The sequence below is a fragment of the Dipodomys spectabilis genome, unplaced genomic scaffold, assembly GCF_019054845.1.
Source record: "Dipodomys spectabilis isolate Male_0828 unplaced genomic scaffold, ASM1905484v1 ptg000043l, whole genome shotgun sequence".
NCBI classification, from domain to species: Eukaryota; Metazoa; Chordata; class Mammalia; order Rodentia; family Heteromyidae; genus Dipodomys; species Dipodomys spectabilis.
Window position 1 is genome coordinate 12464680 of NW_024870720.1, and position 27865 is coordinate 12492544.

General features: G+C 39.0%; 1 protein-coding gene across 1 annotated transcript in view; it reads right to left on the reverse strand.

The window, feature by feature from the left end:
• Window positions 1-210: 210 nt before the first annotated feature.
• Window positions 211-27865, reverse strand: part of Corin (corin, serine peptidase) — a 172183-nt gene continuing 144528 nt past the window's right edge. Inside the window, exons 17-22 of the mRNA XM_042678361.1 lie at window positions 16955-17071; window positions 14922-14971; window positions 14582-14756; window positions 7376-7647; window positions 3780-3913; window positions 211-468 (exon numbers count right to left, since the gene is read on the reverse strand). Coding sequence (XP_042534295.1) covers window positions 286-468; window positions 3780-3913; window positions 7376-7647; window positions 14582-14756; window positions 14922-14971; window positions 16955-17071 — 931 coding nt within the window. The 3' untranslated portion in view covers window positions 211-285. The remainder of the gene's footprint in view (window positions 469-3779; window positions 3914-7375; window positions 7648-14581; window positions 14757-14921; window positions 14972-16954; window positions 17072-27865) is intronic.

Below are 27865 nucleotides of genomic sequence, written 5' to 3' on the forward strand. Positions count from 1 at the left end.
ATTCCATGCTTTAGTCAAGGTTAGCCTTACAAAAGAACAAAACCTACATTGCTTTGTTGGCATGGTTTTTTTTTTTTAAGCCATTCATCAAACATGAAATTTCAGAAAAATAAAATAGGACAAAGCTGAGTAAAATTGGTCTACAACAAACAAAGATTTTCAGTACAAGTTAAACATCCCTGTCCACGGAGAATACCTCTGTGCAGCTCTCTATAGGGGGCTCTTCAGATCAAAAGGCTCTTCTCTTTGAGCATTGCTGGCAATAGTCTCTGATCAGCTTTGGAATTACTTTTGAAGAAAAGTATGAATATATATTTGTCTTTCAATCCATTCCACAAAGTATGATACGTTGCTGTAGACTCCAGGACCCAGGACTTTGGAAAAGCAGACGGAGCCCCATGAAGTTAAACCGAATAATGTCCACCGTCCTCCAGGCTGCTCACAAACGAGAGGCCCACCACTGTCGCCCTGTAATGAATTAGCAGGACGTGTTAGCTGTGGGATTTTAAGTCTAGTGGTGTTCATAGCATCCTGAGGTTACCATAAAGACAAAACCAGCAAAAACAACTTCCTGGAAAATTCCTGCAAAGCTTTCCAATGTTAGCTTGGGAGAGTCTGCCTTCTACAATATAAATGGAGATTTCAGATACACTCTGGCCTTTGAAAAGAAGGAGGGGAGCCTGGAAGAGATTTTTGTTCTGTCCATGAAATCAGAAGACTTTTAATACTCGTTTCCTGCGCTTAGCAAAATATGTTATAGTTTTTAAACTTTATATGTATTAGAACTGATTCTTATGAGACCTCATTGTTTCTTGGACTTAGAAGTATAGAAAGTGCCCAGAATGGAACATTAAAAGGTTCCCTCCCCCCTGCCATTATCTGTAATACAAACATGTTCTAAAACACCTCTTTATTTTATTTTACTGTAAAGATGCTGTATAGTACCTGTTTCTTTTCAAGATTCTTTCTGTGTGAATGAATTTATTAAGTAGGACACCTTTTGGGATCCTCTAAGTGCACTTCGTTAGTAGTTCTTAAGGTTTTATCCGATGGCATATTTGAATAGAATAAAATACATAAGAATTACAGTAAGCTATTTCATTTCTTTGGGGCCTACATTTAATTTCCTATGCATAGATATGCTATCTGTGATTATTAAGTTTAAGTATTCCAATTGAATTTTATTCCATTCTTCTGATTTAAAAAAAAAACCCTGTGGGATTTATAGACATTACTATTTGCTGTGTCTAGAACAGCCAAAAATGTCTGCTCAGATAATAAGAAAGTACAGTCAAATCTAAAGACAATGAAGAGGACATCAGAGGTCTATTTGGTTACTTCTAGGCAGACAAGGACAGAATTTCCTTCTTGAGATGTGGGTTTGGGGCTAGATTTAGTGAATCAGTTGTATTTTCAGTGGGAAAGAGGAGGTTAAGAATGATCAAACTGAAATGTTGGAATGTTACTACAGCAACACTGGTCTGGCCTATCTTTGTAGTCTTCTTTTCCTTTTCCTAAGATTGAGCTTTAGGCCAAAGTCTGTGTTTGGCTTCAGTATCGATCCACATGATTTATGTAGGCCTCCACTGAGGGATCTATGGCCTCTAATGGGCCTTGTTGATGCAGCTTTAGAAAGAAAATTTATGGCCTCTAATGGAGGTTTTCGTGAACAAATTTGTTCCAGATCTAGGAAAAAGGAAGACTTTGTTTTGTGCTTTTTTTTTTTTTTAATCTGAGAAGTGATAGAAAGCATCTTATAAGCATCTAAGAGACTCACAGCACTGAAATTCCACCAGTAAAACAGCTGGCAGAACTTAATTCCTATTCTACACCATGACATATACGTGCCCAACACCATGAAGTGTAAGTGTCTGGGCCTAGGTCTGTGCTTAGTCTCTCTTTTCTCTCTAGCTATTACCTAGAGATCACCTTGAACATGTGTCAAGAGGTAATAGTTCTTGGTTGGTCTCCAGATCACATAAAGAGAAATGAGAAATACATTTTCATTAATCCTTACTCCCAGGAGAGCACAATGGCCAAACACCAGATGGCCTGGGTTCCCAGCCCTGCTTTACCACCTTGTGCTAGATTATCTGAAGCATGACTTAACTCTATGTTTTCTTCACCTGGGGGAAAGATACAGTCATACAGGGTGACTGTGAAGGATTCAATAAGTTTCTACAAAGTACTTAGAAGAGAACCTGGAATACATGCACTAAACTGATTAAAGGAAATTAACTGATTAACCCAAATAGTCACTCTTTATTTAAAGTCTACGTGTCAGACACCATGTCTAGATATATAACAAAAGGGGCTTTTACCTTCAATGATTCAGTTAGTTCCCTAAATACCCTCATTTTACACATGCAAAACTATCTAGAGAAGCCTGATCACTTATTTTAGTGGAAATAGTTGTTATTAGCAGAGGTGGGTTCCAACCAAGATCTCTCAGGTTGCAAATCCTGTGTCCCAAACCCCTTAACACTCTCTCTTAAAATATTTATTCTTTGACTTGGGAAATGAAACCTGGGCTTCTAATACAGAAGGAAGGGACTCACCATTGCTGACCTCCGCTGACTGACTCCTTGGGCAGAAAAGAGGGAAGCTGTATGCCTCTGCCTCCCATGACAGCTATCTAAGAGCTGTTCCTAGTCTTCAACCTTTCTATTCTCACACGAACCCTTGAAAATGCTATTTAAAGCCAGGCACCAGTGGCTCACACCTGTAATCCTAGCTACTCAAGAGGCTGAGATCTGAGGATCACAGCTCAAAGCCAGCCCAGGCAGGAAAGTCTGTGAGACTCTTATCTCCAATTAACCACCAAAAAACCAGAAGTGGTGCTGTGGCTTAAGTGGTAGAGTGCTAACCTTGAGCTGAGAGCTGAGGGACAGTGCCCAGGCCTGGAGTTCAAGCCCCATGACTAACAAAAAGAAAAGAAAAGAGAAAATGCTGTTTAATGATGTTGGGCTAGTGATAACAGCATTTTTGCTTCTCTTCTTCAGTACTGAAACCTGGGGAGCAATTCAGATCACTCCAGCAGCAAAATAATGACAGTGCTTCCCAGCAGTGTAGTGTAGCAATGGTGGTCTTCACTCAATTACACACTCTTTTGCATATTTGGACAATTCCTTCCTTTCCTGGGAGCTAGTCAGATATAATAGTAGTGAATGCTTAAGTGAAAATGATTTCCTGTACTGCTACGTTAACTTGCTCTGTATGCTGCTGTGGCCAGGACTCCTGAGTGTCTATGGCTGGAGTCAGTGACATTTGAGGACATGCTGGCAATCAAATGGCAACCAAGAGAGTCCAAACAATGCCACTGTGGTCATTTCTGAGGCAGTGCCAGTTAAACACCATGGAAGCTGGGTATTCATGTATGCCCCAATGCTATCACACCAATGGCTGGCAGTGCCCTCCCTGCCCAGAGACAGCCTAGATGAAGCTGTGGTAACCACTTAGCTCCTTTTACAATTTTGATTGTCCTGTTTACTAAAATGGACAAATGAGATGGACCGAAGCAATTGTTCTCCTCCTGTTGCTGAGCAGGGGTCATGTTTACCAGTCAGCAGCTGGAAGCTAAGGGCAAACTCAGCAAAGGGGATGGGGAAAGTGAGTGGGAGGAGGGCACTTGACCAAGGAAACACAGTATGAACCTCCTCAGTGTGAAGCAGTTGGTCGTAGATGTTTTCAGAAGTGTTCCCAAAGCATCACACATGAATAATAATGAGTTGGAAGTGATTGCGGATCCCAATCCCCTGGGGAATCAGGAAATCATTTACCATGCACGAGTCCACAGTGCCAGATTCGTAGCCTGCGCATATCATCCGGTTGGTGATGGTCTTCATGTCAAAGTAAGTCTGGCACTGTTCCAGAGAAATAATGCGGACCTCTCCCTCCTGCAGCTTGAAAGGCACTGGGTTGAAAAAAAAAAAACAAACAGAAACAAAAATGCAAATATGGAAGATCAGAAAATGTTTCAATTACCAGCTGAACAATCCTTCATAGACATTTGAATATCAAGAGAACTATATTCTTTACTTAGAATGAAATTTTGAAGACAAAATTTGTTGGGAATCTGATTTTTTTAATTAGAAATATTCATAGAAATAGGCTGATAAAAATCTGTGTATTTTCTGAAAGAGGAAATAGAAGCAGAGACTGGTGACATGATGTGACTGTGGTTTCCCATTCTTGTCATAGGCGATGGTATAAAAATGACAGCTGTGACAAGCCAGGCCGCTGCCTTGTATGCACATGGCTAGCTCAGTGTCAGCTCAGTAAATGAGTCCTGCTCTACAGAAGTAAAGATGCAGTTATACCTAAAAGGGAGAGGTTTTGTACTGCTCTTGGTGAGAAACACATCTCACTATGTGGGAGGAGGGTATCTTTGATGTGATTTGTTTTTTTTTTTTGGGGGGGGGGAGTCAGTCATGGGGCTTGAACTCATACCCTGGGCACTGTCTTTGAGTTCTTTTGCCCAAGGCTAGTGCTCTACCATTTTGAGACACAGAACTACTTCTGGTGTTTCTGGGCTAATTAGAGACAAGAGTCTCACAGATTTTCCTACCTAAGCTGACGTTGAACTGCAATCCTCAAATCTCAGCGTCCTGAGTAGCTAGGATTACAGGTGTGAGCCACAGGTGCCCAGTGATACCATTCTTTTTGAGTATAGTGTGTGAGAAATTTTAATCCTTGAGGATGACTGAAAGATTCAAAAGAACAAGGCCATTCCTTGCTGTCAACAGAAAGTATGTAAACTCTTATCTTGCACAATACCAGCAAATGTTTTGAAACAAAGCATCACAGAGCTTCTGCTATTTGGGAAGTTCATATTTGGTCAATCCTACCTTTCTGAATGAATTCACTCTTGCTTTTCATGCTACCCCATAACTGTGCACTAGGTTACATAATTGCCATGAGTTAGATATGGGTGCTTTGGGAAGAATCTAAGAAGAGGCTATGAAAAGTTCTTTACTCTTAAGTTACAGTACTATTCATGGATTTCAAACACCAAAATGTCCATCCTAAGTCTAATCTGACATTCACATTTTTTACATGTGAGTTTGTCTGCAAATGGCATTGAGTTCTGTCCAATGACTTTTCTTTCCATAGTTTAATTGACAATAAAGAATACTTAGCTCAAATGCATCTGACTAAATGTCAAGAAAAATTTAACTGATGTTCCTTTACCCTGGGGGTTCCTGAGATCAGTAACAGAATTCTAGGATGTCAACACACATTATCAGCCTTGAGACCCATGCTATTATATGTGACGTAGTCAGAATAGCCAGAACTTATAGTTAAAAGAAAGATTATAGCCAATGGCTCACCACCTGTAATCAGAGCTACTCAGGAGACTGAGATCTGAGGATCATGGTTCAAAGCCAGCCCATGCAGGAAAGTTCATGAGACTCCTATCTCCAAAATAAACTACTCAAAAAAAAAAAAACACAAAAAAAAACCTGGAAGTGGTACTGTGGCTCAAGTGGTATAGTGTTCTCCTTGAGCAAAAGAAGCTTAAGGATAGCACCCAGTCCTAGAGTTCAGGCCCCAGGACTGGCAAAAGAAAGAAAGAAAGAAAGAAAGAAAGAAAGAAAGAAAGAAAGAAAGAAAGAAAGAAAGAAAGAAAGAAAGAAAGAAAGAAAGAAGAGAAAGAAAGAAAGAAAGAAAGGAAGGAAGGAAGGAAGGAAGGAAGGAAGGAAGGAGGAAGGAAGGAGAGAGAGGAGGGGAAGGGGAAGAGAGAGGGGGAGGGAGGGAAGAAGGAAGGGAGAGAGAGAAAAAGAAAGTAAAAGAAAGAAAGAGAGAAGGAAAGAAAGAAAGAAAGAAAAGAAACAAAAGAAAGAAAGAAAGAGAAAGGAGGAAGGAAGCAAGGAAGGAAGTAAGGAAAAGAAGGAAAGAAAGAGAGAAAGGGGAAGGGGAAAAACAAGTCGTTTAAATAAGGATACAGGTGGACCCGTTGCAACAATGAGAAGTACAAGTTGTTATGTCGAAAACGAACTTTACAACTTTGGTGGGGGCGGGGGGCAGGGAGGATTGGGTTGGGGGGTGAGGGGAGGATGGGAAGGGATGGGAAGGGGAAACAAAGGAGGAGGCTACAATGCTTGATAAGAAATGTACTCATTATCTTGCCCATGTAATTGTAACCCCTCTGTATAGTCTTTTCACAATAAAAAATAAATAAAAATTTAAAAAAAGAGAGAAAGAGAAAGAAAGAAATTCTTATTTGAAATATTAATTAGGTTGAACAACACTGAGTTCAAGCTACAATATTGGAAAAGTATACACCCAAACAAATGTATTTAAGGAACAAGAATGGACTGGGAAGGTGGCTCATTGGTAGAATGCTTGCCTTGCATTCACGAGGCCCTGAGTTCAATTCCTCAGTACCACATAAATAGAAAAGGCCAGAAGTGGCGCTGTGGCTCAAGTGGTAGAATGCTAGCCGTAAGCTAAAGAGCTGAGGGACAGTGCCCAGGCCCAGAGTTCAAGGCCCAAGACTGGCAAAAAAAAAAAAAAAGCAAACACGAAGTCATTTGGGGCCGGGAGAGGAAGCAATACAACTTTTCAGTTTCTATATGTTTTCTATGTTTAACTTATCTACACAGCCAACGTATCTAATTAACCTAAATAAGAAAATATTGAAGTAATTTTCTTTGAACTATTTGCAGGTTGTAAGGTAGAGACAAAATAAAATTGAAAGAGAATGGAAATGTTCCAGTGGATCTTGACTGCAGAGGTGGCATGGCCTAGCTGCTCGGTAAAGCCTGTAATGCCCCTGCATACACATAGCCCAAGTCACCATTAGGATGAGTTCAAATGGGAGATGACTAACAGGTCAGCTCACATGCTAGCACCCAAACCTTGGTGTGGCTCCCTGGAGAAAGAGTCTGTAATAGGGAAGAAGCGTTTCGAACTGCATTTTTTGTTGTTGTTGGTGGTGGTCATGGGACTTGAACTTTGGGCCTAGGCACTGTCTCTCAGCTCTTCAGCTCAAGGCAAGTGCTCTACCACTTGAGCCACAGAACCACCTCTGGTTTTCTGGTGGTTAATTGGAGATAAGAGTCTCATGGACTTTCCTTGCCCAGGCTGGCTTTGGACCGTGATCCTCAGATCTCAGTCTCCTGAGTATCTAGGATTACAGGCGTGAGGCACCGATGCCCAGCTTGAACTGCATTTGAGATTAGCAGGTTAAATATTAGAATGGATTTATTCATGTCAACAATTGGCATGAAAGGAAAGAAAACATGGACATCAAGTATTTCCCATGTGGGGCTCTATTTCTTGTAGTGAAAATGAACAACTGTGGCTCAAAAGAAATACAGTGTTTTTCTGTTCGAGGTTGAAAGGCAAAATGCTACCAATGTGTCTAGCTTACTTTTGTTGCCCATGTGACCCCAGCCTGTGATATAGCAGTATGTGTCTGGTTCTAGAGAGTCCTCAGGGCTGGGTAAGCAAACAGGCCGGACATAGCTTGTCTCATTGATGTCTTCACTCAACTCCACTATGCTGATGTCATAGTCCACAACTTCCCGGCTGTAGCGGGGATGCAGGATAATAGTATTCACAAAGCGGGTCTGCATGAACACAGATGGGTGGTCCAGGTTGTTGATACCAAGGACGACTCTCCAAACAGCAGCGTTCTCTCGCCTGAAGTAATGATTGAAGAGCAAATGACATGGTTAACTCTGATGATTGCATCAATTTTAGTCACACTTTTAAAAATATTTTATGGCCAGACACTGGTGGCTCATGCTTGTAATACTACCTACACAGGAGGCTGAGATCTGGGGATCACGGTTCAAAGCCAGCCCAGGAAGGAAAGTCTGTGAGACTCTTATCTCCAATAAACCACCAGAAAAGCAAAAGTGGAGCTGTGGTTCAAAGTGGTAGAGCACTAGCCTTGGGAGGACATGCTCATGGACAGCACCCAGGCCCTGAGTTCAAGCCCCACAACTGACAAAAATTTTATGTTTCCACATACATCATCCTATTTCCTTTTCTACCTCCCACTGCATTGATATAAGTTTTTGCATAATATTCTTTTTTTGGGGGGGGTCCGGTCGTGGGGCCTGAACTCTGGGCCTGAGCGCTGTCCCTCAGCTCTTCAGCTCAAGGCTAGCGCTCTACCACTTGAGCCACAGTGCCACTTCCGGCTTTTTTCTTTTTGCTTATGTGGCGCTGAGGAATCGAATCCAGGGCCTCAGGCATGCAAGGCAAGCGCTCTACCACTGAGCCACCTTTCCAGCCCTTGAATAATATTCTGAATGATGAATATCTATGTATTATTGTGGAAAGCAAGTTACCCTTAACACATAACTTGCTCAGTTTTAATGCAAGGAAGAGGAAAAACTTGTTTTAATCAACAAGAAATATAATGAAAGGTCATAAAGAAGACAGAGAGAGAGAGAGAGAGAGAGAGAGAGGAAAGGTGAGAGCAAGTTTCTACACATTTTTAGGCAATGGTCAATCTCAGACTCCATCTTTCAATACTTATCAGCAACATTGTATTAGTCAATTAACAGCTTAAAATGCTTTCACCACTTAGCTTCATGGTCTTGGTATGCTAGAATTTCCACCAAGCCCATAGTTTCCCTTTTCTTCAGTCTCCTCTTCTGAGCTTCTCCCCAGCTCCCTGTGATGATGTTGACCTGCTCTGGAATTCCATTCTCAATGTTCTCTAGCTCAATGATTTTAAGTAGCACCGTCCCTATAACATCAGCTCTATCCTCTGCTCTGAGCTACAGGCTTGAGTGTCCATGTAGCTATTCAACACACTCACTTAGATATTTGATAACAGCCACGATTTGGGGGAACTGATGCTGAAGCATCAGATTTACAGTACTTTAATGTTTATAGTACCAAGGACCAATTAAATCTTTTCCTTTACCCAAATATTGAGTCAGGAAGTCTTCCTCGCTTCTGCTTTCAACTTTATCCTGAATTTTGTTGATTCTGCCTCTTCTTGCTTCATCTGAGCTACTGTCACATATTTGGTCCACTGTAGTTCCCTCTCAAACGGTGGCCCTTCTTCTTAGTTTTAGCCCCTATCACTCATTTTCCTCACAGTAGTGACAGTAATTTTTTTTAAAAAATAAACTCCAAGATCATTTTCTGCTCATAAGTCTCCAAAGACTTTACATCACAACTGAGATATGTTCTAGACTTTGATCCTTGGCCCTAGGTAATATGCCGCATTTGAACATCAAAGACTTCCTTTCTGTTTGGGGGCCTTTCAAGGGCACCCCCATCTCAGGGACCCCTTCTTGCCGTTCCCTCAGCTCTTCCCTAGTTCTCGCCTACTTTTTTCTATCAACCAAGTTTCAACCCAAATGTTTCCTGCATATCACTGTTCTCCCCGCCGAACCCGTACACCATCCTAGTCTCTCTCTCCACTATTGCATTTGCTTTAATTTTCTTCTCATGGTATTTATTGATAACAATGATTCTGGCACATTTATTTCCCTATTTTGTGCTCCCCAGTTTCTAAGGAAAAATGGTTTCAGAGCTATCAAAAGAAAAGTTGGTGTCATTAATTACATATAGGTAGATACATATTAATTCCTCCCTGTCAGGCATTGTGTAATCTCTAGATTACAATAGTAAGCAAGAAAGCCATGGAACTTTGGAGAACTAGGTAGAACTGAATGAAGATGGTCAATTAAGGAAACAGTTATATAAATTTCAGAACATGTTGTCTTATGAGCATTAGAAGACAATGTTTTGTTTTTGTTTTTGGGTCCAGTCATGGGCCTGAACTCTGGACCTGGGCGCTGTTCAGCTCAAGGCTAGCACTCTACCACTTGAGCCACAGCGCCACTTCGGGCTTTTTTTCCTGTTTATGTGGTGCTGAGGAATCGAACCCAGGGCCTCATGCATGCAAGGCAAGCACTCTACCACTGAGCCACCTTCCCAGCCCCTAGAAGATAATGTTATAAAATTATTTTTTAACTACATGGTGCTGTCACTCAAAAAACCAACCTATCGGCCGGGCGCTGGTGGCTCACGCCTGTAATCCTAGCTACTCAGGAGGCTGAGATCTGAGGTTCGCGGTTCAAAGCCAGCCCGGGCAGGAGAGACCGCGAGACTCCTATCTCCAATAAACCACCAGAAAACCGGAAGTGGCGCTGTAGCTCAAGTGGTAGAGCGCTCACCTTGAGCTGAAGAGCTGAGGGACAGCGCCCAGGCCCAGAGTTCAAGCCCCACGACCGACCAAAAAAAAAAAAAAAAAAAAAACCAACCTATCTCCCTTCCTTCTTTCATTCTTTCCTCCTTTTCTTCCCCCTTCCCTCCCTTTCTTCCTTCCTTTCCTTTCTTTCTTTCTTTTTGTCAGTTCACAGGAATACATATACAACCTTTCAAGAAATTCCATATTCACTTCAAATGTTGTTATTAGAGACACCATAAATCAAGCAATAATTTATTTTTAATGAATTTATATGCCCATTTAATAGATTTTTACCCATGAACAAGAGCTTCTAAAGTTTATAACAAAAACCCAACCCTCTAAATTATAAGCAATATATCAAGTGGTTGAACATTCTAAACTGCTTGTAGCAAAATGAAATAGCACCAAAATTGGACTCAATTACTATATTAGAGGAATTAAATTCTAATGGTAAAAATGTCAGTGAAACTGCTAATTTGTGTGTGTGTGTGTGTGCGTGTGTGTGTGTGTGTGTGTGTGTGTGTGTGTGTGCGCGCGCGCATGCTGGTCTTGGGTTTGAACTTGGCTTGAACAAAGTCCTCGAGCTTTTTATCTTAAGGCTAGTGCTCTACTACTTGAGCCACAGCTCCACTTCTTGCTTTTTGGTGGTTAAATGGAGATAAAAGTCTCAGGAACTTTGATTCAAAGTCTGGGCTGGCTTCAAATTGTGATACTTAGATTTTAGTCACCTGAGTAGCTAGCCATGAGCCACTGACACCCAGCAGTATTCTTTTTGTTATTAGTATAATTTAAAAATAATATCTCTCTTAGTGTTTCATATAATTTATAGATACGTAGATATATTTTATAGGTAGGATAGAATTAGGGTAATTTCTATTTACAATTTTTCAAGTACTCACTAAAGAGAAAACCTAGCTACTTACATTTCTCATGTATATTATGGCATGCTGAGGTATGTCTTCAGACTTATCACAACATTTCTGGAGCAATATCCTTTCACCTTGGTTTGCCATTTGCCCTACTCTAACTTGGCTATGAAAATGTCACTTTTCTCACTTCAGCTTAGCCACATTTATTCCCTTATTTGTTTACTGATTGTGGTGATGGAGATGGAACTCAGGACTTTGCATATGATAGGCAAGTACTCTACCATTGAGCTATGAGCTATGTCACCAACACTACACAAAAATTTGTACATTTTTTTTCTCTATTTATCTTTTCCTCTGAGCACAAATTTTTCCTTTTGCACCCATTCTGATTCTGCTTTTAATATCTCAAATTTAATATTTTTCTTTTATTTTTGACATTTTTGCAAGGTTTTATTTTTGTGTAACAGAGCTGAAACAGAAATAAATAGGAAAAAAGGAGAAAAACATCTGGTCCTCATGTGAGTCCAATTTAACAATGGAAAACTAATCTGCATGATAATACTTGTGGTAGAAGTCATACCTATTTTTATAAGACTTATTTGAAGTTAGTGATGGTGGTGGTGATGAGTGAGATATAGGTTAGAATGAAGCTATGAATTTGAATGTCATTACCAAATGTCTGAAATTATATATAATTACCCAATCCTTGATATTTAGTTTTTTCAGTTGTACAAAAGAGTTCCCATTTATTTATTTATTCATTTATTTGTTTATCATTATTGTAAAGGGATTTACAGAGGAGTTAGTTACATATGTAAGATAATAAGCGCATTTCTTTTTGAACAGACTCGCTTCTTCCCTCATTTTCTCCCCGTTTTCCGCTGCTGACCTTCCTCTCCCACAAATTGTATAGTTCATGTTCATTCAGTGTCTATTGAGTGTCACTGCTGCACTTGTTCACTCTTTGTCCCACCATTTCTTTTTTTTTGGGGGGGGGGGGGAGTCCGGTCATGGGGCCTGAACTCTGGGCCTGGGCGCTGTCCCTCAGCTCTTCAGCTCAAGGCTAGCACTCTACCACTTGAGCCACAGCGCCACTTCCGGCTTTTTTCTTTTTGCTTATGTGGTGCTGAGGAATCAAACCCAGGGCCTCAGGCATGCAAAGCAAGCACTCTACCACTGAGCCACCTTCCCAGCCCCCATCCCACCATTTCTGTGCTGTCCATATCCTCCCCCAAACAGACTAAACTTACATGTAAGACAAAAGGCACAGAAAGCAAAAAAACTTGGTATTTGTAATTTCTGATATATGAGCAATTCGATCAGTGAGTGAAGACAGATAAGAAAGCTAGGAACTGGTGAAATCCTATCCTTCTTATCTGTCTAAAGCATTTAGATGCATACAAAGGAGAAGATGGGAAAAGAGAGCTAACATGGCAGGTTACTGAAATAAGAGGAAAGCAACCAGATCTTTTAATTTTGTAGACGAAAAATAGAGAAAGTTGTTAATGACTTATCAAACACCAACGAGGGTTTCAGTGAGTTCTGAGGATCACCGCTCAAAACCTGTCTGGGGGTGAAAAATCTACGAGACTGTTCTCTCTAATTAGCCAGCAAAAAAAAAATCTAGAAATAGAGGTGTGACTCAGTGTAAAGCACCAGCTTTAGCAAAAAAGCCAAGCAAGACCATGAGGCCATGAATTCAATCAGTATTGTTAAAATAAAAAGAGGGAAGGGAAACAAGGGACGGGGAGAGAGAGAGGGGAGAGGAGAGGGGAAGGGAGGGGAAGAGAGAGGAGAGCTTAAAGTCCTGGTAGGGAATGAGTGTAGACAAGTAATCCCAAATCTTGTGGACTGAAGCACTGTTGTGGTAGAAATCTACATGAGGGTAAGATGTCAGGGTTAAGCATTATGGTCACACAGTGGGATGACAGTTTTTCGTGTAGGTTTCCTACATGAAACCTTCTTGCAATACTAGTTCAATGCCGCTTACAATAAAAAGTTCCTCTTTCAATCTTTCAGAGGTAGAAGAAGGCAAGCAAATTGCTTGTTAAATGACCTCTGAAAATCAAAGTCTTTCTTCCTTCGCACCTTTGAGGTTGACTTCGTGTTGGGCATATGGGACTTGATCTGATCAACTGAACATCTCCTGCTTTCAATTTTCAATTTGTATTTTCAAATCCTTCTCTGTGGAAGAGCAAAACAAATTGTCCTTTTCGTCCACCAATATAATTAAAAGAGACAGGCTTAGCGGATCTCCAGGTGGGTCATGCTGGGTCTTGCCAAAGTATGGGATGAGGAAGCAAAGTCAGTTCCATTAATTACAGCAATTAATGGTCCCACTAGGGCCTGTTAATGAGCTTCACAATGAAAAGTTCTGAAAAGCTTGCAGCACCACTATAAAACAGAATTAGGCTCATTAGCACATATTTGAGCCAAGGCTTGTTGGAAGTTGGGCAGTTTCTAACTGGATGGATAATCTGGCCCTTATTGACAGTTCTGTTAATTTTACTATTCCATGAAATTCCTTCAAGACCTTTGATATCATATCCACTTACTTAATGGTAAACACACATTTCTTCCTTGTGTCAAGGCTTTTCTTCACTTTGGAGATCCTTCCATGAAAGAAGGAACTTGAACCCCACATATGGAAATGACAGAAGCGGCGTAGGCACTTGGCTTAACTAGCACATACGCGGTTGTTCCCTTAAAGAACGGTTGGGTTCATTTAGGTAAGCATCCCTTGATAGATGCATTTTTGCTGGTACAATTTTCTATTTATCATGCAGTTACAAGTCAAAACTGGAAAAGACATCTAGAAACATCTGGTCCCTTCCAAAGCAATAACATTGCACTGTGTCTCTTGACATACTGCACAGACTCTTCCAGTCCTTCTGGATCTCACCCATGAACAGTTCTCAAGAGGAAGTACTAGTTTGATTTTTACAAATTATTTTCCCCAAAGAGCAAATATATAAATCTCCATTATAGAATCACCTAGGACATTGTCTTCTGGTTACTCACTTAACTATCTCTGTGCATTAAGTTAGTACCTGAAGGAATAAAGCAAGTATCGATCTCTCTAATTCCCACCTGGAACAAAAGTCTGTGTTTTGGTTCTTTATCTTCTAGAACGAAAGTAGTGGAAAATGAGTAGCTTTGTGTAGGAGGTTTATTAGAGCCGGGCTCTGTTGGCTTATGCCCATAATCCTAGCTATTCAAGAGGGTGAGAATTGAGGATCATGGTTGAAAGCCAGTCCAAGCAGGAAAATTCCAAGAGAATCTTATCTCCAATTAACTACCAAAAGAGCCAGAAGTAGCACTGTGGCTCAAGTGGTAGAATGCTAGCCTTGAGCAAAAGAAACTCAAGGATAGTGCCCAGGACCTGAGCTCAAACCCCAGGACTGGCAAGAGTAAGGAAGGAAGGAAGGAAGGAAGGAAGGAAGGAAGGAAGGAAGGAAGGAAGGAAGGAAGGAAGGAAGGAAGGAAGGAAGGAAGGAAGATCAGGCTCAAGTAAAGAAAAAAACAAAAAAGAAAAGGTACAACTTACCCCTCAAAGCAGTGGGCAACTGTCAGCACCCACTTCTTGGCAATGAGGACACAGCCACAGATGTGCCCGCTGGGTTCACTCTGCAGAGAGCACTGCCATGGCCATCTTCCTGGGCGACTCGTCCGACCTCCAAGGATGCGCTTGTTCATCCGGGCAGCAGGGCGGCGCCCACAGTCTACCAGAGTGGAAGACGCCGCTTGTGATTAGCACCCAGCCCAGCTGAAAGCTGAACTCTTTGTTGTGACACACTGTGATCATGCCCCCCACCCCCACCCCGCCGCCAGAGACAATCTAGTTAAATGAAGTTCACATCTTGTTGCTAGACCACCAATCCTCTCACCTTGTTTAGTACACAGAAGAGAAATCTTACTTCTGTTCAGACAAGGCTGCCTGGATTTGGAAACATAAAATGGTATAACATTCAGTTACATGGTTACTGTTCATTTCAAACATTGTACCAGGGAAAGGAAAGATATAAGATAGATATAGATATAGATATACACATATGTGCATATCCATATATATTATATATGCAAACATACATAAGGGAGGCCATGTTCTGAGCAGCAATTACTCTTATTCTTAGGAATTCTCGAGACAGAGGATTGGTCAGATATCACCTGGGGGACATACTTTAATTTACATATTTTAGTTTATTTACCATCCTCATAATATAATTTCCAGTTTTTAGGAGGACAATTTAATGCAGCAAAGTTTTCCCACAGCTGGGTAGGTGACTCAATGAAACTCTCAGTAGAGAAGAGGCAGGGGAATTGGGGCTGCTTCTTAGAATCTATGGAAAAGAAGGAGCAGGTAAGATTTTTTTATGTTGATGGAAAAAGATATGCTACCCTACAGAAGTTGAGAAATTGAGAGGATCAAAAGTCTGAGAAGAATGAAATATTAAACTAGAGCCTGGCATGGAAGCTCACACAGTGTGATCCTAACTACTCTGGAGGCTGAGATCTGAATATCACAGTTCAAAGCCAGCCTGGGTAGGAAAACTTGTGAGACTCTTATCTCCAATGAAACATCAAAAAGCCTTAAGTAGAGCTGTGACTGGAATAGTAAAATGCTAGCCTTGAGCAGATAGAGTTCAGGGACAGTGCTCAGGCTCTGAGTTCAGCCCTAAAACTGGGACACACACACACACACACACACACACACACACACACACACACACACACACACACTCTGAGTTCAGCCCTAAAACTGGGACACACACACACACACACACACACACACACACACACACACACACACACAGAGTAGGTCTTGTAAAAGTACAGCAATGTCCTCAGATATATTCCTAAAATTCTTTTAGCTGATTAACTGCTTTCATTTTTTTGCTAAATATGCATGGGGTACTTTAATTGACAAATACTCAGAATTATGGGTGCAGAATTTACCATCTGTAGATTATAAATTCTGAACAATTTACTTAATTATTAATTATTCTATAGGTTCCTTTCCTGTAAAAGTAGGATAATTAGAACCGATGAATCTACTATAAGAATTAAATGGGTCAGTGTGTATAAAGTCAGATAACCATACTATAAGAAGACCTTAAGAAGAGTTGATTCCTTCCCCATTTATCTTCTCCCCACAGCCTACCCATAAACAAGAGCTTTCCAGATTTGGGAGGGAAGGAACTTAGATGTACATTCAAGGTTACATGATAATAATTTCCTTTTGTGTCTTTTCTCTTATCCTCCAATTGTTTGTACTATTACTTTAATTTCCTGTTAACTCATCCCATATAGCAGTTGTAGAAATGTAGATATAGCATTTTTTCAAATAGAATGTGGGAAAACTCCAGGAAGAGAACCCAAGATAGGATGCACTATGATAACTTCTGTAATTATGATTAATGGAAGGTGCAATTAACTAAAAAGAAAAAAAAACCTATCTGGAAAGGAGAAATGAAATATAAATACCAAATGCCAGTTATGGAAGCTCTTTATTGCTATTGAAAATTTTGATTTTATGGTACTAGGTTTTGAACTCAGAGCCTGTAGGCAAGTGTCTTACCACTTGAGCTTTCCTCCCAACCTCTTCCACTTCAGTTGGTTGTTGTTTTAGATAAAGTGACACATGTGTCTTCTCAGCTGACCATGAACTTCCTGCTTTTGCCTTTCACCTAACTACTACTACAGCTCTGGACCACCATCCTTGGTTCTCAAGAACTTTTGCCTGGACTGTCTCTAAGCGCCATTCCTCTTGATCTTTGCTTTCTGAGTAGCTGGGATTACAGATGTGGGCCTCCATTTTTAGCCTGACCAATTTGTATTAGCTTATACTAAAAGTGATCTCCTATTTATAAACTCTTGTTTTACCATCTGAGTCCCATGGCTATTAGGGGACAGGTCTTACCCAGGTACCAGTAGTTCATGCAAGGCTGTCCCATTGAGGCTCTTCCAATTTGAATGTAGTGTCAGCCACTGCTGGTCTTTCTCCCATTCTTGTATCAATTCAGTCATAGAAGGTTCTCTGGTATAAAGCAAACGTTACATAAATACCAAAATACAATGATCTTTGCACTTACTTTTTTTCTTTAAATAGCATTAAATTTTTACTCAGTATGTCATGGAGATATTTTTGTTTAAGAGAGATTTAATGGGATATAATATTATTAGCAAAGAGCAAAAATTATTAAAAGTACAGAAACCCAAGTTATTTTATTATGATACAAATGATTATATCTGCTCACATGTATTCGAACTTCATTTAAGGTCAGAGTTTTAATACACACAATGTAAAATTTCATGTAAAAACATGAGCAACTTTAAACAGTGATCAAAAGCAAAATAAAATTTATCTAGTTTTTTTTTCTTGTCCATTGTAATCCTACAATATAAACAATCATAAACAAAATAAATAGCAAATAAAGAGAATCAGTGGTCACTATATATATATGTACATAGATAGCTAGTATCAAAATTGTAGATGGATTCTTCTCAATGTATTCAAACTTCTTTGACACTAAAGATTAAGACTCCCTATAATAATAAAGATGGAAGTTAGACTATTTCATTTTGTTTGCTGAATTCTTACAAGGTCCATCAAGGCTTGTCTGCGGGTATCTCATTGATCATTCAGAGAAATGTGGTTGTGCTATATCCAAGATTTAAAATCTTAGGTAGCAGACTATTTAGATTTTTATCATAAAATACCCCACACTTTGGGAAAGAATTAGTTTTTCCCATAGTCGATCCACACTTAAAGAAGATCTTTGCAATTCTTTTTGTTTTAACTGAAAAATTAACAACCTGGTATTATCAAGGGTAGAAAAAGAAGAGATTAGTTTTTGACAGGCAAGAGGGCTTTGGACACCAGGGGAAATAAAAGAGAAGGACGCAGCCATGCTGCTGAAGTAATAATACATCAAGAGAATTCAAATTGGAAAGGCCTGTCTCTGCTCTGCAAGTGAGTGGTGAGCTCCTCTGATGAAAGCTGTGGAGAGAGAAGGTCAGGGTGCAAGTCATGGTGGAAATGGTATGCATATGGAATAATTCCTTGCTGGAAGTGTTTGGAAAAATCCAAAAATTAACTTACAACAGTGCTAAGTGCATTGTGGCTCCACACGAACCTGAAAAAGCAGCACCACGTTTTTATGCGTTAGTGATTTTTTGTCTGTGTGCCAATCCTGGGGTGTGAACTCAGGGCCTGGGCATTTTCCTTTAGCTTTTTCATTCCAGGCTTTACTTTTGGGTTTTTGGTAGTTAACTAGAGATAAGAGTTGCAGAGACTTTCGGGTCCATGCTGGTTTCAAACCATGACCTTCAGATCTCAGCCACCAAGTGTGAGCCACCAGTACCTGACTGCTTAGTAACTCAAAAAAAATTTTCTACACTCCCATTCAAAATGGGAGTGTAGAAAACAGGTAGACAAGTTAGACTTAAATGGCATTAAAATTTCATCTAGCTACTAATTATTTTTTATAAAGTTTTAAAATCACACCAATGGCTCATGCCTGTAATCCTAGCTATTCAGGAGGCTGAGATCTGAGGATTATGCTTCAAAGCCAGCCTGGGTAGGAAAGTCCATGAGACTCTTATCTCCAATAAAATACTCAGAAAAGGTTAGAAGTGGAGCTGTGGCTCAAGTGGTAGAGTGTTAGCCTTGAGCACAAAGAAGCTCAGGGACAGAGCCTAGGCCAAGAGTTCAAGCCCCAGGACCAGCAAAAAAATAGAAAAATCAAACTCTTCTCTAAATTTTGTTATTTTTTTAAATAATAAGAAAAGACCTCTAAAAGAGAACATCTGAGGGCAAAAAGGCATAAGTTAAAACAATCCTTGAAAAATGAATGAAAGGAAAAACAATCCTTGAAAAATGAATGAATTATAATCCTTTGATTTTAAGACAAATGCCCCAGACTTTAATAGCATTGTAAGAACAGTTTCACAAGATTTAAATTAGTTTAGAAATTTGAATGAATTATTCAGTTTTTGAAGATGTCACAGAAATCTTTTTCACAGACAAGTAAGAATTTTTCTTTTCCTTCACCAACTTCCTTCTATCAACTCCAGATGCACTCTGTCTAAAGGCCCTGCAGGAAGGAAAGAATGAACATCAGAGGCCATATCTGCTAGTGTTGAAGTTCCTGATACCTGTACCCTGGGAATTCGCTTCTTCAACAGAACTATCTGTGAACCTCTTCAGGCCAGGCATTTTATCAACAATAGCCAATGGACAATCACCTTCAGATTGTGTTGATTAATCCAGTCTCTCTTTAGTCTGTTGATTCATCAGATGACAAGGGACCATCAAGAGGAGGGCAATACCCCATAGGACATGCTGGGTAGGAAAAGCACCACAAAGATCACTTCTGCCTCTTAACACCCCCAGTCTCTTTAGTAACCTTGAGAATGGGCTCTGCACAGCACCCCAGAGTATGTGCTTCATTTCCACTCAGGAGCTTCCAAGAAGAAAAGCTACTTAGCTTGAATCTTTCAATTACCTTAAGTGGAAAGTTTAAGACATTATTCATCAGGGAGAGGGGAGTATCATTACAGAAATTAGTTTTCCATGAAATTCTTAATCACTGGCATGTTTCTTGTGCATAAAAATAAATCTTTCAACATGAATAATGTCATCATATGGCTCATTAGAAGCACAATGAGTGAATCTATGCATTTCTGTTTCTACAATTGAACAAGATTTGAGCATGTGCGAGACTTCAATTTTTCTTACTATTTTATCCAGTTCTATTGAGGTATTCACGGCGAATAAATCTATACATTTAAGGTATACAATGTGACATTTGGCTAGAAGTCTATATCATGAAATATTCATCAGACTGGAGTTAATTAGCATATCCATCTCTTTACATAGTTACCATTTTGTGATTAGAACTCAAGATCAACAATCTAAGCAAATTTCAAATCAACAGTACAATATCATTATGCAGTCATCAAGCTGTACACTAAATCTGAGAATGTATTCAATCCACAAATGGAGTGATTCTTAGACATAGAGAATCATTAAATAAAACTGTAAATGTTTGATCAATATTGTAAATTCCAAATAGTACCAATATACTCTTGTTTTTTTGCACATATTTTTATTATAAAAACACTGGACAGAGGGGTTACGGTTACATGAGTAAGGTAATGAGTACATTTCCTCCTCTTTTGTTTTTTCCCTACCATCCCTTCCCTCCCCACCTCCTCAACTTCTCCCTTCTCCCCTCCCACCCCGAAGTTATAAAATTCATTCTCAACAGTGGCTGTACATCTCATTGTTACAATGGGTCATCCTGTAACCTTATTTCAGCACAATGTACTCTTGTAACAAGAATATGTATATCTGTACTTTTTAATTTTTAAAACAATATAGTATAAATCATGCTGTTAAAAAGGTATGTGGAACTTTCTGCTCAAATTGCTTTTTATTAGCTTAGATTAGTTCTCCATGGGAAGTTTCGTTGTTATATTTACACTGCATTCCAATCAATATCATCCCCACTATCACTTGCCTTGCTCCCCTCCCCCCAAAAAAATCCCAACAGGTTTTATTGTTCTATTTTCATAATTGCGAACGATTTATTACATCAGAGTTCTACCTCCTTTATCTTCCTCCCAGTCCAACTTCCTCCCACTAGTTAAATTACTTTAAACAATTGGTATTGCTTCTGCTTAAACACTTAACATCGTTTTCCATTATGTCAAGAGACTAATTTGTGTAGAGAACAAAAGAGAAAAGAGCATCTTACCAGTGATTAAGCATCCAACTTATAGTATTCTAAGAGTCTGTAGAGGGAATGCACACTCAACATGCTTTGTGAGGAGCACTGAGGAAGACAATTTACAAAACCATCTATCCCAATGCCTACAGCGACAGTACAAATGGAGGTCCACTTACTGTATATCTATATATTTTCATGCTATAAAAAAGCTAGTAAGGGCTGGGAACCCAAAGATTCCCTGTCTGTGCACTCATCCAACAAAGGATTACAATTGTTCAGAAAATAAAAATCAAATCTGTACTCAACATGTACAGACCCTTCTTGTCATTAATCCTGAAATAATACAGTTCTCTGTATGGTATTTTCACAATAAAAAAAAGAAAAAGAATAAATAAATAAATAAATAACATTTATATAGTATTTAATTAAGTATAGTATTATAAGTAATCTAAAGATTATTTAGAGTATAGGGGGATATGCACATGTTTTATATATACAGATATCTGATATCTTATATATATGATATATATTATATATACATATATATGATGCTATTTTAGATAAAGGACTTGAGCATCTAAAGATCTGAAGTATCCAAGGGGCTCTCAGAACCTATCCCCTGAGGATAGTGAGGAACAACTCTATTGTACAGAGAAATGTAAGAATTTGTCGGGAATTTGCTTCTTAGGACTTGAGTGTTCATAATACACAGCTCTTACTCAAAATGTGGAAACATCCCGGTTGTCTGTTTGTAGGTGGAGGGTTATATTGTTTTCAACACTAGGAAGCCAATCCAGAACCTTGAGTTTGCTATATGAGAACGGTACCATTAAGCTGCATCCCAATCTTAGCCTGATATTCTAAGAGAAAGCATATATTTCTGGGCTTAAGACAGTTGTCAGACCACTACACAAATTGGTCTATTCTTGCTCCCTTCTCATCAGGTAACTTGGTGCTTATTAGGAGTCAACTGGTATACTATCAGAAGAAATGCTGTCATAAAGGATGTCTAATCGAATCAACTCAAGCCTTCTGGTCTCTTCCTGATAGACCACTGCTCATGCTCTTATTTACCCAAATTCCATTTATATGGAAATAACTCAAGCCTTCTTTGGGCAATTCCTGATAGACCACTCAAGTTGTGAATGATGTCCTTATTTACCCAAATTCCATTTGTATTAATATCCAAATCAATGTCATGTTCATTGTGATGGCCAAGGAATCTAATATCCACAGAGAATTTATGGAAATTGATTAATCCTACTCCTGAATTCTATTACTCACAATTGGTCCTGGTAATATAGGGATAAAGACTAAAAGGCTAATGTCTGAGTCTCGGAAGGACTTGGTTCTGGACAACTCATAGGAGTTATATTTTTACTTTATAAGTATTCATGAGAATCTATTTTAGTGATTTTTTCACAACCAAATGTAATATCAGAGCAAACATCTTGATTGAGGATGCTGTCCATTTCCATTCCAGTTAATAATGGTGAATTTCTCTCACAATGAGACATTTTTATTTAATTTCATAAATTATTCATTAATTTAACTTCTAGAGTTTGAGATTCAATTTGCTAACTAACATATATTCTAATTGTTGGTAGAATTTGTTATTAGTGATCATATAAAAATGCTCTTGGGATAACTGGTAGACCTACCTTGCTTTTGTTTTTTAAAGCCTCAGACTCAATAGTCTCATCGAAGAATGTTAAAATCATTTTCTCATCCTAAAGCATGTGACACTTTTTAAGGAAAATATTCTCCCTATTCTCCAGAACAAAATATCTTAGGAAACACTGAAGGTATTCAACTCCATGATTTTGTTCTAACCTAGGCAGTCACCTGAAAATAGGTAGGAAAGATTAATTCCACATGCCAGAGACTTGTGCTTTCCAATTGCAATGCTGAGTATAAAAAAATAAGAGTAGGTCATGATTTGGGGTCAGGTAGTCTCTACTTAAAATAGGCCCATCATCTACTTATCACTCTAAGTGAGTTTTCTTTTTTCTTTTTTTCAGTAGTCTTTGGGGCTTGAACTCAGGGCCTGGGCACTGTCTCTAAGTTTCTTTTGCTCAGGGTTAGCACTCTACCACTTGAGCCACAGCGTCGCTTCCAGCTTTTTCTGTTTATGTGGTACTGAGGAATCGAACCAAGGCTTCATATGCATGCCAGGCAAGCACTCTACCACTGAGCCACATTCCCAGCCCCCTAAGTGACTTTTCAAAAGGAGAGAAACCCTTGCATTGTGATCCTGCACGATAACTGTTCCCTCATCTTCCCCGCCTAGCTGCTATCAGCTTAAAAATCCCACAAGAATACAATCATAAGTAGACATTAAGACTTGCTACAAAACTCCAGTGTGAAGCAATGATAAAACTCACCAATAAAATCCAAAGTCCTAAAAATGGCCCACAACATCATCTCCTGCCATTCCCCCTCCTCATCCAGTCCATCCTCGGTGTCTCTGGCCAGAATGCTTTTGTAACAACTGCTTCCTCTCAACTGAATGACTTTTCTCCACATCTGCTCAGAAAACAGTCTTTGTCCACTTTGTCACTTTTCTGGTGAAGTTCCCCTCAATGCTCTTATTTAAAACTGAAATCTACCCCAGACACCTTTACCGTGCTTTCCTTTCCCTTTTGCTTTTTCCCATAGTATTTACCACTTCCCAATTCACTTATTATGATTCAGTTATTCACTTATTATGATTTCAGAAGCAAATGGTAAACTATAAGCCAATTGAAGCAGTGATCACTGTCTGATTGCTCACTATGCTAGGAACCTAGAACAGCATCTAAACGGGGATATCTTGGTCCTAAATATGCACTAAATAAATAAATAAATAGAAGAAAATGAACAGAATAAACATTTTTAAAATAAAACAATAGGCCTTAGTATCTGCCTAGATAATAAATACTGGAAATAAATGTTAGTCAAAGTAATTACAAGAGCAAAGAATTTGAATATACATTTCTCTCCCTACCCCAAAAAGCATATAAGTAGCCAATAAGCATGTAAAAGTGCAGTCACTGGTCACTAGAAATACTTCACATTCACTAGTGTAGTTGTGATAAAAAAAATAGGTAACAGTAAGTGTTCATAAGGATACAGAAAACTTGTTAACTCTCACACATTGCTGGTTGGGAATATGAAATAGCCATAGCCTCTTTGGGAAGGTGTTTGGTGATTCTTCCAAACATTAATCATGGACTCACCATTTGCTACATCAATTTTCATTTTAGTTATATAAGAATTAAGAGAATTAAATATGTATGTTGATTTTTAAAAAACTTGGGCATGAATATTTACAGTGACATTATAAATAATAGCCCCAAGTGGACACAATTCACATGTTCATCAATCGATGAACAAACAATCAAAATGTGGTTCCATTCATCAAATAAAACATTATTCCACTGTAAACAGGAATGAAGTATTGACACATGCTAGTATAGATGAACCTAGTAATCATGCTTCATGAGAAAAGACAAAAAGCACAGCTGTATGAATCTATTAATGGGGAATGTGCACAGTTGGAAAATCCATAGAAGCAGAGAACAGATTTTTAGGTTGTCAGAGTCTGAAGGAGAAAGAAATGAGAGCTGGCTGCTAGTGATGTGTTTTGATTTTGCTCTTGGTTTTTTTTTTTTTTTTTTTGGTGTTTCTTTTAGAGCAATAAAAATATTTCTGCATTATATAGTATTCACTGATGAATGTGTAAGTTGGTAACTATATTAAAATCAACTGATGAGTTCACTTTTAAAGGATGAACTTTATGGATTGTATCTCAATTTTTAGAAAATCAAGGTTTGGAGCTGTTTCTCCATGGGTTTCCATGTGCAAGAAAAGCAGCCTGGGCTGGATTTACTACTGCAGAAGAGGAGCTGTGTCTTGGAGTTTCTTGAAAGTTCATCAATAAGGAAAGCATCCTGGGGCAGATGCTTCTTACATGACAAAGGAAATGTGAAGTTGGGAACTTTTCCCTGGGAGTAAACTGTAGAGAGAAGGGACCATGTAACTCCCTCTATCAGGGACCAGTGGGGACTCTGTTGTAATATATACAGATGCTGTGATTGACTGCTTTCTCCCAAGATGTTGAGAGGATGTGTCTTCTGTTGACCAACTCTAAAGGACACTCTATTTCCAGATGAGCTCATTGTATATAGGGATGGAACTCACACAGACAAGTGAGTCACATTTGTGGAGAGTCATATTTGCCTACATTTTCTTCCTCAAATACCAGATGTCTCAACCCAGCATTTGGCAAGTATTAGCAGACAGTCTAAATTCTTATTCGTATTGTTGATTCAATAAATGTCCATATGTTTTTGATACTGGACTTGTAGGCTGTAAACTTAATATACTGCCAAGAGTATTTAGGAAACTTGATTTATACCTTTGTTTAACTAGACAGCCATCATCCTTACAGCCTAGGGTGAACTCTGGAAACATCTACAGATGAGGAAAAAGAACTTCAGATTTAACAAAGGACATGAATCTTCTCATTCAAATAAGTACTCAGTGGAGAGCTTAGCATGTGTGCTATAGGACAAAGCAGGGATAATTTGGGTCTGAAGAGAGCATTTGCATTTTTAACCAACTTCCTCTAGCATAGAAGTATATCAGTGGAACCCTTCACAAGGCCTCACATAATATGAGGCCCATAAGCAGATACTCCAAAACAAAAAGGGATCAGACTAAAGGAAGATACTATTAGAGGAGGAACCCAAAGGTGTAACTCCTCTGAACATTTAAAACAAATTCCAGGATATGGGAACAAGAGATTTTTGTTGTTGTTGTTTGAGGTGGAGGTGATTGGTTTTGCTTTGGGGTTTTGTTTTGTTTTGCCTCTTTGGGATGAATGGGAGGCTTAAAAATGGAGGGAGGAAGGGTAAGCAAATGCAATCATGGTATTCAGTATACACTATGTGGGAAATAAACTATACAACTTGTGAGCAGGGATTGGAGGGTGAAACTGGGGAAAAGAGAAGGAAGGGGTAACATTGTCCAAAAATAAAATGTATTCATTTACCTGACTTATGAAATGGTAACCCTTCTGTACAACATCTTAATAATGACCATAAATTTATATTTTACAAAGGGATACTGAAGAATTATTCCAGGATTGCTCTTAGTCTATTAAGCTTAAAAGTTGCTTTTAAAGTTTTTAATGAAGAAATAAGCTTAAAAGGGGCTGGGAAGGTGGCTCAGTGGTAGAGCGCTTGCCTTGCGTGCATGAGGCCCTGGGTTCGATTCCTCAGCACCACATAAGCAAAAAGAAAAAAGCTCGAAGTGGCGCTATGGCTCAAATGGTAGAGCACTAGCCTTGAGCCGAAGAGCTGAGGGACAGCACCAAGGCCCAGAGTTCAGGCCCAACGACCGGACCCCTCCCAAAAAAGAAATAAGCTTAAAAGCATAAAGTCAAATCTGTATAGTAGATATTCTGGAAATTAAGAAGGAAAGCCATCTGCTCACTGGCAGTTGAAGTATAGACCAATTGTGGCCAGGCTGACTCTTCTGTTAAGGACATAGAAATATTGCAAAGGTAGGGAGTTAGAGTGGTTTGTTTTGAAGCATCAGTGTGGAATTGTGGATTAGAAACCCAGCAGCTTATTTCCTGAGACTCTGGTAAAGAGTGGTATCCTAAGCAGTCCATCCCCACAGCAGTAATTTGGTCTTTTTTACCCATTGTCATCATTCTTAGTGTGCATAGCTGTACAGATATTTGTCAATGCACGAACAACTCAAACTGTCAAAACTTGAAGACAACAAAGTACAAAAATACTAGTACTTATTTCTTTAAAAGTTTAACATTATTCATCCGTCCATTTTTTTACTCTGTACAATATGGTTTCCCAACTACAGATCCAAATCAGATTTTCCTAGCAATTCAGTGTCATCAAGTTGTCTAAAATTAGAATACCCATGTATCCACTTCAATTTTAAATATTAAAATATAGTTTAAATATTGAAATTTCATTTTCCGAGTATATTAACAACATAGAGCAAAGGAAGTAAAGAAATAATCAAAGATGGAAAAAACTCAAATTCTGAAAGGATAAATGATCATGCAGTAATAAACAGTGTTGAAGTATTGACACATACTAGAATGCCAATGGTTACATTGGCCAGAACAAAAAAAAATTACATATTGTTTGCTATATTTTATATGGAAAGACCCAGAATGGGCAAATCCTTGTAGACAGACAACAGATCACTGGGTACCTGGACCTAGGGTTGGGTCCAGGACTGGATGTATAATAATAGGCACTTAGTTTCCTTTTTGTAAAATTTAATTTTATTGTTATTATTAAGGTGTCATACAGAGGGGTTACCATTTCCTAAGTCAGGTAATGAGTACATTTCTTTTTTGGACAATGTCGCCCCTTCCCTTACTTTCCCCCATTCTCCCCCTTCTATCCCTGTTTACAAGTTTCTCAGTTCATTTTCCACATAGTATGTACTGAATACCATGACTGCATTTGTTCACTCTTCTTCCCTTCTTTTCTGTGCCCCTGCTTTGAACCCTCAAAAAGTGCAAAAAAAAAAAAAAAAAAGCAAAAATAAACAACCACCATTACTACCAACAACAACATTTTTCTATTTCCTAGAATTCATTTCAATAAATAGTACTTTAACTGTTCTGAGGAGTTATGCTTTGGGGTTCCTCCCATAAGGTTATCCTCCTTTAGTTGGACTTTTTCAGTGTAAATGCCTAGAATCCTATGTAAGTTACCGTGTCCAGTGTATAGACCTGGCTTCCACATGTGAAAGAAAACATTTGCCATCTGTCCCGTCTGAGCATGGCTTGTCTCACTCTTAGTTTCCTTTGGAAATGCTGAAGATAGCAGAGATCTACTGATGGCTACACAACCCTGTCCATACTCTAAAGTGCCATTGAATCGTACACATTGAAATTGTTAAAACGGTGAGGTTTTCATTGTACTTATTTACCACAATAACAATAAGCCAATGTGTAAAAAAGAAAATCAAAAGGAAGTAGATTGTAAGCAAGACCCCTTCTACTTGCTATAAACCAGTTATATTCACTGGAGGACATTTTTGGTTGCAAAATCTATGTAATTCCAACTTTC